Here is a 14,319-nt window from a genome sequence, read left to right as displayed (position 1 = left end):
TTCTGCAACATTAGAGCTGACGTAAATGCTCTAACCCATGAGAAATATGTGCCACAAAGCTTCCACGTCCTTGCGGGGAGGGTAAGAAAGATAATGATCATAACCAGAAACTGTACCTGGGTAAATAGCGTTGCTTCGTGGCCGCAGGGGACCGAGTATGCTGCTTGTCCTTGAGATAAATAGGTTGTGCTTGCTGCTTTTCTTTTTTCTTTCTTTTTTTTTTTTAAGTATGTGTTTTGTCTGGTTGTTGTCTTTTGCCCAAAATAGATGGTTGCAGTGGATTATGAAAAAGGGAAATGAGAGCTCTCTAAATAGGGCATGCTCTGCTCAGTTCTGCTAAAGGAAAAGGAGATCCTTCTCTTCTTTGCTATTAGCAAAGAATAAAGCTCAGGATCTAACCATGGAAAACTTATTTTTCAATGCTACTTGGAAATCTGGATGATCATACACTAGCTTGAATCTTTTTCTGCTGTCATCTTTTGTTCTTTATGACAAAAAATCCCCTGTTATCTCAGCCTTGTGATTACTAGTTTTTCTTTCCATGAAGCCTGTGAAGCAAATGATCATATGAGTATAAACCAGTCCTTCTGCTTAAGCTCGTCTAACATGGCTTTATTTGTTTTGCTTTTTTTAATAGACTGCTAGAGAACACTGTGAAATTATCATCAGTGGTAAATATGGGTTCAAGAAACATGATGACTTTAGGGATTATATTGAGATGTTTTTGATGGTTTTGTGTGATGTAAGCAGGATAAATACAAGGTAAGTGCTCCTAGACGTTTATGTGTTGAAAACTATTTGTGCAAATATTTTAATGACCACCCATGCATAAGTTTTTAACTTGAATAGAGTAACTCTCTCTGGCTTAAACTAGAAACCTGGGGGGGGGGGGGGGGGGGGAAGGACTTCTTGGCATGTTGAGTCCAGTTTTTAGTAGTGAAAGTCCACTTCAGCAAAAAGGTCAAGATTTATGTGAAAAATGTTACTGTTAGGAATAGTGAGGGTAGAACAAGCTGCTGGAAACTGCTTCAAAAGCTCATTGCTTTTGTGATAGTTCAGTTTCTGACTTTCTTGTAGAGCTGGTGAAAAATTCAGTTCAAGTCTAGTTCTGGTCAGTTGTTTGCAAAAAAAATGGATCATATATCTCAGGTGGTGACTTACTTGTGCTTTATGCAATAATACCAACAGATGCCTATTACTCGTGGAATGATCTTCTCTTTCTGGACGCATCACATAAATTGCTCATAAAAACTTAGGGATAAACTAATTGAGTATGTTTATATCTTTCTTTGTCATTCATTTCCAAATAATGAATTCCTTAATTTGTATTGAGGGTGCTCCTTCATTTTTTTGTATCCAGCAAAATATAACTAGTTTGTGCTTCCTTACTGTGCCAGTTCCTCTAATGAAAAGCTTTATCAAAGTAAACTCCAAGAATACATGACAGGAGAGGTTCACTAATAACTTCTAAATAAAATATGACTAGCAAAGACTTTTTTCTCCATTTCCTCTTCACCCAGTCTACTAATTATGATTTTCTGAATAATATAATTTAATAATTTTAAATCTAACTGTATAATGATGAGCTGCCTATCACCCTGATCGCTTCTTTTCATTCTTACTTTGCTAAAACAAATTTAGTTGAAAAGTGTTTTCAAGTTTGTTTGTTTCTTTTTTTTTCAGGAGTGGTTTTGCAAAGTGGACAGTAATGGAGTATATGAGTACGGGTAGTGATAGCAAAGAGGAGATTGACTTGTTGCTAACTAATTTAAATATGTCTGAGGTGATAGACATCATGGAAAACCTTTATCCAGGTGGAGACCTTGCAGTCTATGAAGACAGCTTAATTACAATGTGTGAAGAGGCAAATCAAAATGAAGAACGTGCAGAATCTTTACTGTTTTGTGAAAGGGAGGTTTCTTTGATGTCCTCCGTCAAATATGGGACCGTGGAAGACCTGCTTGCTTTTGCAAACCAGGTGTCTAACACTGCAAAACAATGTAAAGGATGCAGACAGCAAGAATCTGGAATCCTCTTGAATATGGTATGTCTCTTTCCTTTTTACTTGAAAATTAGTAGACCTTCATAGAACTTATTAATGAAACTAAATAAAGAACACCCCCAGTCCCAGGAGTAACAGTCAGGCTGTTGTTCCTGTTGCAAACCTGGGACTGGAGGGGATCTCTGAGGTTATCATGTCTAGTCTCTGTAGTCTCAGGCAGCTGTGGAGAAAGATCTTTTATTGAGAAAGATCTACTCTATGTTACCTCTTGGTATCCCTGGACATTAGAAAACATTTCCCAACATTGAATATGAACTTGAGACATGCAGTGAAAGAGCAAAAGCCACAACTATGATGGCTCACAGGTTTGAGAGATGGTAAAGGTTTTCCAGTGCCTTGTGTTCATGCAATAAAAAGAGTTCATTATGCAAAATTACTAAATAAAAGTCTAGGATCTATTTTGGTAGCATTGCTGAATTCACTCTGTCTGCACAAAATGTAAAAAGTAGTAATGTAAGGAGAAAAAGCATAAAGTATCAACTGTGACTTTCAGAATTCCAATATTATGTAATATCACACACTGCTAAATTCAAATATAGATGTGTTGTTTTAAGATATGTTCATTTTTTCCTTAAAATTATTTGTGTTCTACAAGCATCTGTAGATATGAATGTCATTGGACTTATTTTTAAAACCAGTTGCTCTGGAAACAATCAGTTATGAAAACGAAGTTTATTCGTATGTTTGTGCTGCTGCTTTATTTTCTTAAGATGTTCTACGTCTATCATTTTAAGTATCTTGTATATAATATGCTTTATATTTCTTGTGGCTTGCTTATTGCTCAAATGTGAAATTCTGATTTGGAGGGAGCATTGCAGTATTGCAAAACAGTCACTTTTTAAACTCTGTAACGTTGAAATTACACTTACTAATACTAAATGTTTCCTATACTTAGGATAGACACTGTTCTATATACTCGTGGTTGTTTTGCTTGCATGTTGTTTCTGTAGATGCATACAATTGTTATGAACCAAGTGCTATTAGGTGCACGTGATCCATTGAGCAACTGAGGATTGGAGGCAGGGCATTACCTGTGCATGCATTTCAGCAGGTGCATCTGCACGGTAAATATCTACAGCATTTGAGTTAGGATCAGGAGTGTTTCTGGTTGCCAGGTGACCCCCACTGACTGCACAGTGGCTCACAGCACAAGGGTCTTGGAGCACACCAACTGGGTTTCTTTCAGTTTAAACTAAACTGGAGGATGCATTACAGCCACAGATAAGCATTCGCTCCACCAGAGCAGGCTAGGAACTACACCTGAATGCCTCCTGAAAATATGAACAGTGTGGTGGTCGTTGCTCTCTTGCTCTGCAAATCCACTCCACTCGGTCTGTGTCACTTTCCAGGATAGGTGTAACCCATGTGAATTAGCAAGTCTCAACCCTTTGAAATGCAGAAGTGAGCAGGCAAGATGTACAGATTGCTAGAGTCTTTACCTTGGCTCTGATAAGTAGAGGGAGGCTCATTCTGCATATCCTAAGCAAAATACTTTTTATTAAAAGACACCTCCCCCCAACAGTTAAGAACTTATCCTCCCTAAAATTAAGACCTTCTAAGAATTAAATAATTTCATGTAGATACCAGTCACAAATGACAGATTAGTAGTCAAGAAGATACTTTCCTAATTGAAAAACATGAAGGTAGTTAAAGCACAGACAGGTTGTATGTATTGAGTCTTAAAAAGAAATCTAAACCAAATAATCTTCCTAGTATGCTGTTATTTGAAAAGGGGTGGCTGAAGAGCTGAGTATGTGAGACCATGTGGCAGACATGAAGTGATAAATATCCTTGATCTGCTTTTACATATCTTCAAGAATCTTTAATAAAGTAACAGTAAACATTCAAAATACTGACAATACTGCATATCCCTGAATGAATTACAGCATATTCCCAGGAAAGATTACTAATTCTTTAGCTGAGAGAATATTAAGAGACTGAAGAAATGACATCAAACCTCAAGCAGTACTCACATGGCTGTAGTTAGGAGTTTGGTCTCTCTCTCTCATGCAGAGGGAGGGAGCTGTTTTGGGGGAAGATTTAGAGCAAGATACTGACTTAGATGCTCTAAATAGCTTCCTGGAGGAGCTGTCCTCACCTTGTTAACAGTATAGAGAGCCATAGCTCCCAACATTACCCACCTAAATCAGGCAGTGTGACTCCTGCTCTTTTTTTGGAAATACAGTGTAAAACCAGAAGAAGGTGGCAGGTAAAATCATGGCAGACTTCTCTGACCTTTTACTAAGCAGCAGAAACTCTGATACAAGATGGAAAAATTAAATGTGTTCCCTTAGCAGTACGTGTGATATTGGGAAATGCTGAAACTCTTGCTCACATGGTATAAGGTAGCCTGTGAGTAACAGGTATGTCGTGTAACAAGTTAGCAGATTACAGGAAGGACAAACATGTGCAGGTAAATCTAATAACAAGAGGTGGGTAATTTCATTAACCCAGCTGCTGTTGTTGTTGTTTCAAGACAATTAATTGCAACTTACACTTTGCAAGTTAGTCACTGGAGAGAACCGTGGGTGCCTGGGCTGTGAATGAATGCCACACCTCACATGCTGTTCCCATTTGGTGTTTCTAAATAAAGACTGCTGAACAGATCACGTGCATCATGCACATGTATGTGACATTTATTTTATACTACATGTATAAAATTAATATAGGCTTGGAGTAGTTTTAACTTCATTGTGATTTTTTTAAATTTATTTTAACTCCACAGATCACACCCAAGAATGGCCGCTATCAAATCGACTCAGATGTGCTCCTGTTTCCGTGGAAGCTGACTTACAGGAATATTGGCTCTGATTTTATTCCTCGGGGAGCTTTTGGGAAGGTGTACTTAGCACAAGATAGAGAAACAAAGAAACGAATGGCATGCAAACTGGTATGTTAGTTCAGTAATTTTACCTCTGAGCAAATATTGTATTACATAATACACACAGTATATTTTCATATATGTCAGCATCAAATTTCACTGTCAGGCTGATGATCACCTGTTTTGTTGGCCTACACAAGGTAGGAAAATGCACATTTTTAACTATTAACTTGTTCTAATTTTTTGTCTCTGAGACTGTAACAGTCGTCATTTTGGAAGTATCTGGAAGTATGTGTAACTGCCATGTGGGCAGGTCTGCTGTGGTGCAGGCGTAGCAGGGTTTCTACTTGTCCTGCTGTACTCACGGTAGTAAAATATCAGCATGAGATCACGTCCCTGCTGAAGATGATAGCAAAACCCTGTTGCTGCAGGTGGTTTTAGGATCTTGTACTTTAAATGGGGTCTTCAGACCTAAGTTTTCTTTACTCCTGTGCCATTAGTGTCCCTGGGAGCTCAGCTTACATGCAACTCTCATTGTGTTTTGGGCACTGACTGAGCATAAGGCTGTGAGATATCTGAAGAAGACTGCAGAGCAGCCCCTATTTCTATGCAAACTAATGTTTTCTTTCAACTTTACCTTTTGACATACTATTCTGAATTGAGCAGTAAATATTTAGGGCCAGTAAAATGCTCAGCTGGGACACTGCTTAATGTCCCCTTCCCCTTGTGAGTAAGTACCTATATTACCTCTGTGTGTGAAAGAGTTGGGGAGGCAGTTGTATGGCCTTCCCTTGCAGCCAGTGTATCCACATGGGGACAGATTTCGTTTGCCGCTTCTGCATAACCCCCTGCAGAGTTCAAGTGTCCTAATGTTTCTGAAAATACAAACAGTATTTCTCATTGCAATAGAAATATTAGTCTCTTGTTTGGTTCAGAGCCACAAGTCTGAGGGACGGAGAATAAAAAGAGTGGTAGTAGCCTTTCCATGTGTGAGCAAACACTGCTCTTTATTGTCTTAACAATCTGCCGTCAGTACTTCTAAAATAAATATAGTGCTGCTGGGTGATCACTTGAAAGGTGGTTTCATTTCTCGTAAGCCATAGAACAGCACTGATAAGGATTGAATTGAGGTCAGTAATGGTTCTGAGCGTGGTTAGTCTGTAGACTGTGCTGAGTGCTGCGAGCACTGATCCACGTGTCAGACGAGTGTATAGTTCTGGTAGAGCAGATGAGACTGCACAAAGCTAATGGAAAAAACTGTGGGATTTTTGTCTCCTTCACCAGGAAGTTTGCATAGAGCTTTTGCATAACTACTGGATTTTGACGGGAATAACTCTTGCTACATTGCTTTTTCTGGAAGATTGCACTTTTTATTTGGGCATGATTCCAAAAACTCTCAACTTTAAACAGGATCTATCTCAACTGGAAAGGAACGACAAGTCAGAGGATCAAAATAAATCTCCGTATTTTAACTAGTAGATAGTGCTTCCTTCTATTTTAATCTATACTAGTATAGAGAACTAGTGTTAGTACGTATAACTTGTTTATTGAGCTGCTTTTCTGTGGTTTTGTTTCAATGTCCTAGGTCCCAGTGGAACAGTTCAAACCGTCAGATGTTGAAATACAGGCATGTTTCCGTCATGAAAACATTGCTGAATTATACGGTGCTATTTTGTGGGATGAGACGATCCATCTCTTTATGGAAGCTGGAGAGGGAGGGTCTGTCATGGAAAAGCTGGACAGTTGTGGTCCTATGAGAGAATTTGAAATAATTTGGGTGACAAAGCATATTCTGAAAGGACTTGACTTTCTCCACTCCAAGAGGATTATCCACCACGATATCAAACGTATGTGTGTGTGATTCCTTGGGTTGCTTTCTGGTCCAAGCTGGGCTGGGGGTCCAGTGGAAAGTCTGGGACTGAGCTGGGGTGTGTAGCCTTGCAAAATTATCAGTCTGTGTTAAGCCACTATCCCTCTTTCCATGTGAATCAATCCCGAGTGCTTCCATGCTCACCTTCCACTTGTACCTGTTTTTAGGTTTAATGCTTCTGCATGGCTGTTCCTCAGTATGAGCCACTTTGTAACTAAATAATTTGTACTGTTTTTTTTCTTTCAACAATTACTGAAAATTTTAGTGTATATTTACTTTTAAAAAGCTCTGGGTATTAACATGTACAAATAATCAGAACATATTGATATTAAACCTAAATTTAATACATTAGTATGAAATTGCTTTAAAATTTAATTTTAATGCATTACATTTAATTTAGTATTAAATACCACCTCCCCCAGCAGACAGATAAATTCTGCCTTTCTAGTAACAGTGCTTCTAATGAAGTTGTATCTCTTCTATGAGTTAAGTTTTGCTAAACTTGGGGGTTTAAAATACAAATATTTGAACTGAAGTGTTACAGTAAATAGTTGACAGAAGACCATTATCAGGAATTGCTAGATTTTGATTCTGGTTTTGCATATTTTTTTTAGTTAATGTGGGTCAGTACTTTAGATGTAAGCCTTTGAGATTACGACAACTATAAAATGGATTAATTTTCCCCTTAGCTGGGCTTTCTTGCTTGTAGTAAGAGTCCTTCCTATGGGTTTATTGTAATGGGCAGTAACAATGACATTAGTTGTGAACGTGGTGCCTTTTTCTGTTTAACTGTACGCAGGGCAGGAGCTGAGGTGGAGGCAGCCCAGGGCTGATGGTCGCCAGGCTGCAAACCTCGACCACGCTCCTGCCTGCGGGGAGCTGTTTTGCTCCACGGGTTGAGCTGGAGAACCCAGGCCCCTAACGGACCACTCAAGGGAGCCGAGATGTGTGTTTTCCCTCCCCAGGCAGAATGGATAGAAAAGGCTGTTCCCCAAACATCTCTGATTTCTTCCTGGCCATGGGCACTCCCGCTCCCGTTGAGTCTCTGTCCTGCTGATGCAGGAGGAGGTGGGGATTTTAGCGAGAGAAAGAGTCCCCTGAGCCAGGAAGGGGAGCAGGACTTTCTGTTGGCTTTTAGGAGCAATTCAGTGCTGCCACTCATTTTAACCCTTGTCTGGAAAGCAGTTAAATCATCAGGTTATGTGGTGGGGGCAACTGTAGTTCAAAGCCTGCCGAAGCTGGGGCTGGTGCAGTCCCAGACGGGCAGCAGAGCTTGCTGCACTGCGGCAGTGTGCCCTCTGCAGTGTCCCTTATGCGGTGTTTAACATCCATATCTTCAAAAGTATCTCTAAAATTACAAATGTATTTACATAGTTTTGTAGCACTAGTAAGGAAGCAGATAGGTGAAGGATTGCTTCAGGAACCAGTACTGCTGAAATCAAGCCCACGTCTTCCCACTAGGTGGGCACGGTGGGCACTCTCAAGATGGAAGAAGGTGTTTCTGTTGTATAACTTGGAGACTTCATTTGTCCCCATCTTCTGAAACAGCAAACAAGAATTTCTCAAGGCTTACACAGAGCACTGCCTTCATAAATAATGTATCAGAAATACAACTGCAAAGAAAGCCTCTGCATACAAAGTTGTGCCTTAGGCAGAATTTTATGAAGGAAAGTGAATTAAGCTCCTAGATATTGCTGCAATTCGGTGGGAGATTGGAATTATCTTTTATTACTTTTGCAGCCATAGTCTGTCCTCTGTCATCACGTTGAGCTGCTCTGACGGGTGCAGGAGACTGGTGGGGCTGCTGTGAAGGGGCCTTGGTTCCTCTCTACTTCTGTCTTCATTTAAATCATTAGTGTAGAGAAACCTCTTGGTGACCAACAGTTATGTTGTTTATAGCCAGCACAGCATGCTCTCCACCTTGGAGACCATTAAACATCTTCAGAGCAAGTCTCCTTGTGCCGAGGTGCCTACAAGTCTTCCACCCTCCTCCCTCACCCTCAGCCATTTTTTCTTTTTTTTTTTTTTTTTAAGCTAAGAAAAAGAGCAAACATTGATTCTTCTGTTACGTAAACCAGTCCAGTTTAATTTCTAAGACAGGATTTAAAATTGGACCCAATCACTAACAAACCTGTTTTGGCAAGGAGAAGGACTGTGTGGGCTATAGAGACTAGTTGTGCTATCTCCCTTTTCAGGCTAATGTCCAAATGAAATATGTTGCAAAATAAATGCCCAAGATGCTAGAAACTTAAATGCTGTCATTTTTGTTCTTTTAGCAAGCAACATTGTCTTTATGTCAACTAAGGCTGTTTTGGTGGATTTTGGCCTAAGCGTTCAAATGACTGAAGACATTTACTATCCCAAAGACCTTAGAGGAACAGAGGTAAGAAGCTGGAGGGACAAAATCCCTTATGTTGTATTACTCCCATGGTTGTGATGCTTAGGCTCAATTTGGAGCTTGAGGGTAGAAGCTTGGACAAAAGAGTTTTATAATAACTTACAAAAAGTTACAAACAAACATTAATGTAATCTGAATTATGTTTTTATTTTCAACTTGATGAATGGAGAATCAGGTGTTACACTTTGAAAGCCATGTCACCTTCTCTGCAGTCCCATTTGGTAGAGATTATAAGATCTAAAGTCAAAGAGAAATCTATGTTAGCTGAAGTCAAAGGAACAGCACTCTGAGGATTGTTTGCAGTGAATCAGCTGCTGGTCAGAGACTCTTCAGACTGGAATTTGGCTCTTAGCTCTAGCAAAGATATCTTCTGAGATACCAGCTATGGAGTGGGGTGACCTGCTCAGCACAGTAGTTTGACTCCTTTGAAACTGCAGAAGTTACAGACCTCTGGGTTTCATCCCTTAGCATTTCTGAGCTCTGTTCCCTGTCTACATGTAAACCTCTTGTCCTTTGGGGGTTGTGGGTGGCACGGTTGATGATTATCTGGTAAACTGCTAAGGCATTACAGTGATGGAGGTGAGGGCCTTTTAAATGTTCTCAGTGACTTTTACTCTGAATGTGCACAGAGGTCCTGCACACCTCTTGGGCTACCCTCATGCCAAAGTGTTTCCAAGGTTGTAGGTTTAGCAAACAACTAAGCAGCAACCATTAACTTGGGTAGCTGCTGCTGCAAATGTGGCTTTGCATGCTCTCTGTTGCCAGAGGAGTTTGTTTACAGGAAATGCTTCAGCTGAAATGTTGGCACTTACCATTTTGATAGTCTTCCACAGCATAGGCATGTGTTTAGAGGAGATACTTGTATAGCTGACAAAGAGCGTTTCCCTCCTTGAAAGGGTAGGATAAACCAAGATTTTTGCAGAATGTCAGGCTTGTTTATTTGTTTTCAAGATATTTGGAAAAATACTTGAACGTTTGTTTTCACTGTCTTTCTAGTCAAGGGATTTAAGAGCTTAAAATGCTGTACTGGAAGCAGCATGCTTTCTGGCATTTGTGCGTGCCTTGTGGTTTTTCTATTTTGGTTTGGTTTGGGTTTTTTGTTTCTTTGTTCAGGGGCTTTTGTGTGCTCTAAATGAGAATAAGAAAAATGTTGGGAATTATTTGGAAGCCCTGTTAGGGTGTTTCCCAAGGATGGAGATGTGTGTAAACAGGAAATTTCCAGGTTTGTGGCACGGACTGGTGATAATCCGCTCCTGGCTGTCTCGGTGGAGAAGTAGCTACTCCTTGGAACCGGCAAATTCTGCCACAGCATTGAGGGCCAGAAGGAAGAGTGTGGAGAGAGTGTTGGGGAAGATTTTCAAATACCACACAAGGACTTACAGGAACATCGTGAATGCTGGTCTATAGGTTTTTCTGTTCATAGTCTTGCTCGTAGGCATCTTCCTCTCCACAGTGCCAGTGTTCAGCCCTGTGGGGTGCCTAATCCAGTCACCCACAAATGCCCTCTGCAGCCTTTGATAGCACTGGCTTTCTTGACATTTTTTCAAAGTAAGATCTTGACTCGCCAAAGTTCTCCTGAGTTTTGCACTCTCTATTGTGCAGCTTTAAGAAGTGGTGCAGGAGTGCTGGTTCTGCACATAGCTGTGCAACCCCTTCTCAGGGCTCTACTGCTGCCACGCAGCATTGTGCCTGTCAACTGGCTGGTTTCTCTTGTGTCTGGTATTGGCAGGGACTCATGTCCACAAATTAAGTGGCACTTGGAGTTACCTTTCATCTGTCCTCCTCTGGGGATTTAGGATTTTTATTCGCTTCTATAGCAAAGAAAGTCTGAATGTAGTGAATCTTCCTCGTGTTTATGAAAATGAATAGTTGCAACTCTGGGCAGAATGACAGAAAGTTAGTTAAATTTTGTTTAGTTGGTGTAGCATGAAAAACCCGAGTTTTCTGAACAGTGTGTGTACAACACATGCAGCACGATATACCATGGCTGTGATGAAGCTGCTCTGCAGAAAATACTTTTTCTAGGTTCTTGCTACACTTTCTGTTATGCTTCTGTCACTTTGTTAAAATATAAAAGCTTCAGTTACAACCATTTGAGGGGAGGAAAACGTTGTCTGCTAAGGTTTATTGAATATGGAGGTGTGATTTTTCAGGAATGCTAAACTAAAACTAGCACAGCGTGAGGAAAAGGACTGGTTTTTAGCTGGGTTATGTCTCTGGTCTGACTGGCAGACAAGTGCCAGCCCAGCAGTAGGAAGGAGTGGGAATTGGAAGGTACCTGGGGCTTGGGCTGCCTAGTTTGGTGGCAGCAGAGGCTTAGGCCAGTCTAAAGCAGTCTGAAATCACAGCTTTGGTGCACATCTAATTTTTGTTTTTTTGTCCTTGTGCAATCAAGGTGCATCTTGACCATTTTCACACTCTTTAACTGCAGACAGGTTCTTATTCCAGCATCCTTTTTTCCTCAAGAAGGCAGCTGCTTTTTGTTTATATAGATTTCACTCAAGTTGCACTGTATTTGATAATGGTTCTTTTTTACAAAAGTAGAAATTCTGTTCTTTGCTCCTTATGACACTTAAACGTGGCAGGTGCAGACGCACTTACTCTATCTTAGCCCTGAGGAAAGCAATGGATAGGAGTAAGCAGCAGCTGTAGATGCCTGAACCTTTGCACACAGTTCCAATCTGAAGCTCTGTTTGCAGATATGGTATATGATTTACTGGGAAATATTCCTTGGAATTTGCATGAGCCCTACAGCCATTCTCAATCTGTGGTAATAAGTAGTCAAACCATGCAGTGATGACTTAACTTCCTGCTCCTGTGTCAGTTAATGGCTTTTAGTGTGATTCTTTGTGGCAGAGTGACTTGAACTAATTAAAGTTCTGTTTGGCTTCTTTAGAGGGAAATTGGGTAAGGGAAAAGTAGAAACCAGAAGCAAAAAGGACAGCGTTCTAACCTAGTGTATTGTGGGCTCTGTGATGTTGTGTTGAAACCTGCTCCCTGGGCCAGTGGCGGTGGCAGAGGCATGTGGGCAGCTCCTGCCAGCCACGGGGTGTGCCTCCCTCCTGCATCCCGCCCGTCTGGTTCTCCTCCCACTGCTCTCCTAGCTGCCTGGAGCTGGCAGGAGCTTCCCACCAGATCCTTCTTGACAAATCCAAACGTTTCAGTGAAATGTTGGATGGAAACTGTATTTTGGTTTAAACAAAATTAGAATTTTTGGTTTAAAAAAAAAGGATGGAAGAGGAATGCTTGCCTTAATCGCTGGTGTGGGGGTAACCTGGTGGAAGGGGTATGCAGCAGGACTTAAGAGACCTGGCTGTTAATTTATGCATTGCCTTAGACCTGGCTTGTTCCTGTCACATGTCTTAGGGTAATGCCCCAACATGCAGGTTATTGGATAAGGGTGTGAGAGGAGAAGAGTAAGGAAGACAGGAAGGTGTCTATCTGTCAGTTGTGCCCAGAAGAGTTGGGTAGTATCCAGTGTAACAGGGATTTAACTCAGCTACCCCCAGCTGAGTGGCTAGCAGTGGGGTTACCCTCTCTCTTTAGCCTAGTGCAATGCCCATCTTGTTCAAGCAGAATGGAGCAGTCCCAGCAGAGTCTGGCAAAACAAACTGGCAATTCAGGCATCTCCTTTTGCTGTGGAGGGATAAGGTTCCTGCTGTCCAGTTGAACAAAGCAGAGCCATGGCTTGAACCTCAGCCTCTCACTGCTTGGTTGAATCCCATAGCCACGGAGCTGTGGCCTGGCTGGCAAGGGAAAACCTGGAATATGAGTTTGTCCAGATGCCAGACCAGAAAATCTCTGTGATTGTGGTAATGTGCAGAGCAAAAAAATCCTATTCCCCAGATGGTGCTTGGTCTTTAGGCTGCAGATACTAGTGGGATGCATCCCTTCAGACAGGGGTTTCCAGGATCACAAAATGTCACAATTCATCTTAGTTTGTTGTTTTCCCCTGTTGATTAATCTTTTTTTTTTTTTTTTACTATTCTTCACAGATTTACATGAGTCCTGAAGTTATCCTCTGCAGAGGCCACACAACAAAAGCAGATATCTACAGCATGGGTGCTACTATTATTCATATGCAAACCGGCATCCCACCCTGGGTGAACAGATATCCTCGTTCTGCATATCCATCCTACCTCTATATTGTAAGTGTCCTTAGCACAGCCATAGCTCGGTTTCAGTTGAAGGGTTTCCTTTACTCTTGTTGGGAAAGCTTCAGTCATATAAAAACTACTAAAATATTTGTCAGAGAGATTATATCATCCTTTTTGCCTCAGTAGAAGGAGGGAAGAAGTGTGTTTTGATCATTTACGGGAAGACAGAGGCTGAGCTGGAGTAATCTCCGTGGTTTGTGTTACAATTTACAGGCCTTGGGTTTACTGCAGGGACAGGATTAGAACAGCATGAAACTTGATTGAAACAAGTCCATCTGTGTTCTGCTTGTCTGTTTTGCTTAGAAGTTGCAGATAAAAACTGGAGCCTGGCAGATTTGATTCTCTGGTTCTTCCAGTGTGGTACAGAAATCTGGTGCATTTGCATTGCGCCAGATTTTAGGCTTGCTTGGAGTTGCTTTGAGTTTTTAAATTTATGATAAAATCCGATTTTTAAAAAGATGGATTATATACAGTTACATGTTCTGTTCTAATTAATCAGCCCAGCTGTTCTGGTTTTGGCTGGGATAGAGTTAATTTTCTCCATAGTAGCTAGTATGGGGCTCTATTTTCGATCTGTGCGGGAAGCAGTGTTGGTAACACAGGGATGTTTTAGTTACTCTGAGCAGTGCTTACACAGAGCCAAGGACTTTTCTGCTCCTCACACCGCCCCACCAGCGAGTTGGCTGGGGGTGCGCAAGGGGTTGGGAAGGGACACAGCTGGGACAGCTGACCCCAGCTGACCAAAGGGATATTCCATACCTTTTGACGTCATGCTCAGCATATAAAGCTGGGGGAGGAAGAAAGAAGGAGGGGACATTTGGGGTGGTGGCACTTGTCTTCCCAAGTTACACATAATAGAGCCCCAGTTTCCTGGAGATGGCTGAACACCTGCCTGCTGATGGGAAGTAGTGAATGAATTCCTTGTTTTGCTTTGCTTGCACACATGGCTTTTGCTTTGCTTATTAAACTGTCTTTGTCTCAACCCATGAATTCTCTCACTTTTACTCTTCC

General features: G+C 41.2%; 1 protein-coding gene across 1 annotated transcript in view; it reads left to right on the top strand.

Annotated features, from left to right (window-relative positions):
* Positions 1 to 1,708: 1,708 nt before the first annotated feature.
* The window catches only part of MAP3K8 (mitogen-activated protein kinase kinase kinase 8), a 15,047-nt gene continuing 2,436 nt past the window's right edge, over positions 1,709 to 14,319 (top strand). Inside the window, exons 1-6 of the mRNA XM_010079849.1 lie at positions 1,709 to 2,044; positions 3,706 to 3,708; positions 4,788 to 4,952; positions 6,469 to 6,730; positions 9,030 to 9,136; positions 13,147 to 13,299. Of these exons, the coding sequence (XP_010078151.1) occupies positions 1,709 to 2,044; positions 3,706 to 3,708; positions 4,788 to 4,952; positions 6,469 to 6,730; positions 9,030 to 9,136; positions 13,147 to 13,299 (1,026 nt within the window). The remainder of the gene's footprint in view (positions 2,045 to 3,705; positions 3,709 to 4,787; positions 4,953 to 6,468; positions 6,731 to 9,029; positions 9,137 to 13,146; positions 13,300 to 14,319) is intronic.

Source organism: Pterocles gutturalis, unplaced genomic scaffold, assembly GCF_000699245.1.
Source record: "Pterocles gutturalis isolate BGI_N339 unplaced genomic scaffold, ASM69924v1 scaffold29934, whole genome shotgun sequence".
Taxonomy (NCBI): Eukaryota; Metazoa; Chordata; class Aves; order Pterocliformes; family Pteroclidae; genus Pterocles; species Pterocles gutturalis.
The sequence above is the reverse complement of the archived record's forward strand: the minus strand, read 5'-3'. Positions and strand labels throughout refer to the sequence as shown.